Source organism: Arachis ipaensis, chromosome B5 (genome assembly GCF_059453495.1).
Source record: "Arachis ipaensis isolate K30076 ecotype BB chromosome B5, ASM5945349v1, whole genome shotgun sequence".
NCBI lineage: Eukaryota > Viridiplantae > Streptophyta > Magnoliopsida > Fabales > Fabaceae > Arachis > Arachis ipaensis.
This window is the reverse complement of record NC_142440.1, coordinates 23309039-23314832: the sequence shown is the minus strand read 5'-3', so window position 1 is coordinate 23314832 and position 5794 is coordinate 23309039. Positions and strand designations below refer to the sequence as shown.

The 5794-nt window shown below is 40.3% G+C and overlaps 1 protein-coding gene across 1 annotated transcript; it reads left to right on the top strand.

Annotated features, from left to right (window-relative positions):
* The first annotated feature begins 3041 nt into the window (after nucleotides 1-3041).
* On the top strand, nucleotides 3042-5550 carry LOC148563597 (uncharacterized). Its single transcript, XM_088486869.1, has 3 exons — nucleotides 3042-3797; nucleotides 4466-4550; nucleotides 4934-5550. Exons 1-3 carry the CDS (start codon nucleotides 3042-3044, stop codon nucleotides 5548-5550), a joined length of 1458 nt encoding a protein of 485 aa, XP_088342995.1.
* Nucleotides 5551-5794: the final 244 nt, after the last annotated feature.

Sequence of the window (5794 nt, the reverse complement as noted above, 5' to 3'; positions counted from 1 at the left end):
GGAAGACCCACGCATACGCATGCATGATGCGTACCCGTGGATGTAATTGGCGCTCAGTTGTAAAGAGAGCGCTACGTTAGCTTAATGAGCGTTTTCGAGCAAATTTGAAATTGGAATTGAAGTTCTGCAATCGACGCGCACGCGTACATGACGCGTACGCGTCGATGGAACATCTGGGATGAAGCACGCTTACGCGTGGGTGGCGCGGAAGCTTGGAATCAACATTTTGCCACCCACGCGCACGCGTGGGCAGCGTTCATGGCGCGAACATAGCGCTGATTAAACAAACGCTATCAAGGACGCGCACGCGTGTATGGTGCGCGCAAGCATGATGGAAGCTAAAGATGGCAATGATGCGTACGTGTATGTGACGCGTACACGTCGATGTGCAAAAATGCCAAGGGACGCATGGGCGTGAAGCACGCGTACGCATGATGAGCATTCAGCGAGCAATGACGCGCACGCTTAGTAGACGCGTACGCGTTGCTGAACGAGCGTAACGCTCACTCTGAGAACGCAACGTTCCGCTGGAAGCTGCAACCAAGTACCCAATTCTGATCCACTTCATCAGAGGCCAAAAAGCCCACTCCAAGTACTTGATGACTAAATTAGAAAGTGTATAAATAGATGAAAATTTGATTTCATTAGAACCTCTCTGAGAGCTTCTCTTTTACCTTCTTTTGAATTTATCTTTTTAGTTCTGTTTTAGGAATTCTGAGATCTGAGTTTATTGGCTTTCTGTTTTTCTTTCTGTTCTTCATCTTCTGCATTTTTCTTTTCTGTTTTGGTACTAGAGCAATGATGAACTAAACCCCAATTTTATTATGGGAAGGAGCTCTATTGTAATTCTGATGAATCAATGAAATTCTTCTTCTTCTCAATTCAATTTAGTAGCTATTGGATATTTTCTGTTTTGATTTAGAATTCTTCACTCCGGAAGGGGGTTGAATTCCATTGATTGCTTGTGTGAGCCTCAGAAGGGGAATCACTTGCATTAGAATTGGAGCTCTATCCTTCACTACTCTCTTGATCAACACTATTCGGGAGGAATTGAGATCTTGAGAGTTAGTGTGGCTTATGGATGAGAGATATGCACTTAACCTCTTCTCATGACAATTAGATCAAGGAATTGGCAAGATTGATTGTGATTAGAGAGATTGGATTGCCAAGGAATTGGGATCCAATCAATTTCAATCCGCCATAGATCTACCAAATGATTGAGAAAGGAGTTGAGCCCAATTTGATTCAGGAAGTATTACAATACCTCCAAACCCTGATGAATCACTTCCTTTGAATTTTTCCAACTTAGAGCTTTCTAATTTACTGCAGTTTACATTCTGTTTTGATTCCCAGCACTCAAATCCCTTTATTATTCATGCAATTTAAGTTTTCTGGCAATTTAGATTCTGAAATTTAAATTTCTTACACTTAAGATTCAGTTATTTACCTTTCTTGCAATTTAAGTTTCAGCTCCTTTAATTTCTTGTTCTCTAAGTTTCTGTAATTTACTGCTTCTGCAATTTAAGATTCTGCCAATTTTACTTTCTACACTTTAATTTCTTGCAATTTATATTCTATTAATCAACTTTCATCAAATCATCAACTGTTTGCTTAACTAAATTCATCACCCAACTAAAACTACTCAATCTATCAATCCCTGTGGGATCGACCTCACTTTTGTGAGTTTTACTACTTGATGCGACCCAGTACACTTGTCGGTGAGTTTGTGTGCAATCGATTTTACCTCATCAAGTTTTTAGCGCCATTGCCGGGGATTGATTTAGATTGACAATGATTAAGTAGGTGATAATCTATATTAAGCACTTTTTCTTTATTTTTACCAAGCATACTAACTGTTTGTAATTTTGTTTCTGCTAACTTTGACTTTACTCTAGCAATAGAGTATTCTATTTTTGTTTTCCTTTGGTTTGTTTGTGTTGTATGCCAGGAGGAAGAAGAGGTGCATCTGCCTCTTTTGATTCTGAGCCAGAGAGAATATTCTTGAGATTGAGAAGAGAAGCAAGAGGGAAGGGAGTTATTGGAGAAGAAGAATCAGAAGAGGAAGACCAAGAAATGGAGGGTAACCTCCCCAATCCACCAGAAGAGGTGGCCAATAACAATGGCCAGCCTCAAAGGAAAGTTTTGGCATCATATACCTTCCCCAATCCAAGAAATTGTGGGAGCAGTATACTCACTCCTAATGTTCATGCAAACAACTTTGAGTTGAAACCTCAAGTTATCACCTTGGTGCAAAACAATTGTTCCTATGGAGGAGGCCCCCTTAAAGATCCAAACCAACACCTATCAGTCTTCCTTAGGATTTATTAGACTGTTAAAACAAATGGTGTTCATCCTGATATATATAAGCTGCTACTATTTCCATTCTCCTTGAGGGATAAGGCATCTCAATGGCTAGAGACATTTCCCAAAGAAAGCATCAACAATTGGGAAGATTTAGTGAACAAATTCCTAGCCAAATTCTACCCACCTCAGAGGATCATTAGATTGAAGACAGAAGTGCAAACATTCACTCAAATGGATGGAGAATCACTTTATGAGGCTTGGGAGAGATACAAGGCCTTGATCAAGAAGTGTCCACCTGAAATGTTTAGTGAATGGGACAGACTTCAAAATTTCTATGAAGGCTTGACTCTGAAAGCTCAAGAGGCTCTTGATTATTCAGCAGGAGGTTCAGTACAGCTCATGAAGACAGCTGAGGAAGTCTAAAATCTCATAGATACTATGACCAACAACCAATACTTTTATGCTCATCAAAGACAATGCCAACCAGCTCAAAGGAAGGGTGTATTGGAGTTGAAAAGGAGATAGTGGTCTTGACTCAAGAGTGCAGTGTAGTGATTCAAAGAGGTCTCCCACAAAAACTCAAAGATCATGGGAGCTTCATCATATCATGCACCATAGGCAATATGATCTTGGAAAAATCTCTCTGTGACTTAGGTGCCAGCATCAATTTGATGCCTCTCTCACTAATGAAAAAGCTTGCAATAGAGGAAGTCAAACCCACCAGAATGTCACTTCAAATGGCGGATAGATCACTCAAAATACCCAATGAGGTTGTGGAGAACTTATTGGTGAAGATTGGAGAATTCATCTTCCCTGTCGATTTTGTCATTTTGGACATGGAAGAAGAAGGACACAACTCAATTATCTTGGGTAGACCTTTCTTAGCAACAGCAAGAGCTATCATTGATGTGGAAAAAGGGGAGATGACCCTTAGGGTGCACAATGAGCAAATAATCATCAATGTCTTTAAGGCCATGCAATATCCCCCTAAGAAGGAAAAGCATATGAGGGTGGAAAAGATAGAAGAATTGGAGGAAGAGGTGCTTGAAGCCAACGGCCAGGAGGAACAAGCAGAGGAAATAGAAGTAGAACAAGATGTATCAGAAGAACAAGTAATTGAAATCTCTTTTAAAGGAAAGAAAGAGGAGGTGCCAAAGCAAGAGTTGAAACCCCTCCCTCCCCATCTCAAATATTCATATCTGGGTGAAGAGGATAGCCTTCCAGTAATCATCAATTCATCATTGAGCACACAAGATGAAGCCAAACTGATTGAGGTGTTGAAGACTCACAAGACAGCTTTAGGATGGACAATTGATGACATCAAGGGTATAAGCCCTGCAATTTGTATGCACAAAATCTTGCTAGAAGAGGACTCAAGGCCTGTGGTACAATCCCAAAGAAGGCTTAACCCAACCATGAAGGAGGTGGTTCAAAAAGAAGTGATGAAGCTGTGGAATACTGGAATCATATACCCAATCTCTGATAGCTCTTGGGTAAGCCCAGTTCAAGTGGTGCCAAGGAAAGATGGCATGACTGTCATCTTCAATGAGAAGAATGAACTCATTCCCACAAGGACAGTGACAGGGTAGAGAATGTGCATTAACTATAGAAGACTGAATGATGCCCCAAGGAAGGATCACTTTCCTCTCCCTTTCATTGATCAGATGCTGGAAAGATTGGCTGGCCATGCATATTATTGCTTCTTGGACGGGTACTCTGGGTACAATCAAATAGTGGTGGATCCCAAGGATCAAGAGAAGACTTCCTTCACATGTCCATTCAGAGTCTTTGCCTACAGAAGGATGCCCTTTGGGCTATGCAATGCCCCTGCTACTTTTCAAAGGTGTATGCTTTCTATATTTTCTGACATGGTAGAAAAATTTTTAGAAGTCTTCATGGATGATTTTTCTGTCTTTGGCAATTCATTTGATACCTGCTTGCATCATTTAACTATTGTCTTGAAAAGATGCCAAGAAACTAATCTGGTCTTGAATTGGGAGAAATTCCATTTCATGGTTCCTGAAGGGATAGTTCTTGGGCATAAGGTTTCAAGCAAATGTATAGAAGTTGATAAGGCTAAAATAGAGATCATAGAAAAGCTTCTTATACCCGTTAATGTGAAAGCAGTAAGAAGTTTCCTTGGACATGCTGGTTTTTATAGGAGATTCATCAAAGACTTTTCAAAATAGCTAAACCACTAAGTAACCTGCTAGTGGTTGACAATCTCTTTGTCCTTGATGATAGCTGTAAGCATGCCTTTGAAACTTTAAAAAATAAACTCACTACAGCACCAATCATCACACCCCCAGATTGGGAATTGCCTTTTGAACTCATGTGTGATGCAAGTGACTTTGCAATTGGTGCTGTGTTGGGGCAAAAGAAAGACAAGCTGCATCATGTTATATACTATGCAAGTAAGGTGTTAAATGAGGCACAAAAAATTATACCACCACCGAGAAAGTGCTCTTGGCAATTGTATATGCATTTGATAAATTTAGACAATACTTGATTGGTTCAAAGGTTGTAGTATATACTGATCATGCTGCTCTTAAGTATCTCATGTCTAAACAAGATTCAAAGCCAAGGCTTATTAGGTGGGTGCTCTTGCTACAAGAATTTGACATTGAAGTGAGAGATAGAAAGGGAAGTGAGAAACAAGTTGCAGACCATCTGTCAAGACTTCCACAAGAAACCAACCAAGATGAACATCAACCAGTGAATGAGAAGTTCCCAGATGAATATCTTCTCCAAGTCCAACAAGCACCTTGGTTTGCTGATATTGCAAACTACAAGGTGGGAAGAAAAATTCCCCAAGAATTCACCAAGCAACAAGTGAGGAAGCTGCTTAATGAAGCCAAGAAATTTTTGTGGGATGAGCCTTTCTTGTTCAAAAGGTGCCCAGATGGGATGATCAGAAGGTGTATCCCTGAAACTGAGATGAGAGACATACTGTGGCACTGCCATGGTTCAGCTTATGGTGGACACTTTGGGTCAGAAAGAACAGCTGCCAAAGTGCTTCAAAGCAGTTTTTATTGGCCAACCATATTCAAAGATGCCAGAGAATTTGTGAATCAATGCAATAAATGTCAAAGAGCTGGAGGACTAACAACGAGAAATGAAATGCCTCAAAACTACATTTTGGAAGTAGAATTGTTTGATCTTTGGGGTATAGATTTCATGGGACTGTTTTTCCCATCATACTCTTTCAAATACATACTGGTAGCAGTAGAATATGTCTCCAAGTGAGTGGAGGCCATAGCAACAACTACTTGTGATGCACCAATTGTTCTTCAATTTCTTAAGAGACACATCTTTACTAGATATGGGGTACCTAAAGGCCTTATTAGTGATAGTGGCAGCCACTTTTGTAACAGACAGATGGAAAAGTTGCTCCACAAATATGGAGTAATTCACAAAGTGGCCACACCATATCATCTTCAGACTAATGGCCAGACTGAATTGGCAAACAGGGAGCTGAAGATAATTCTAG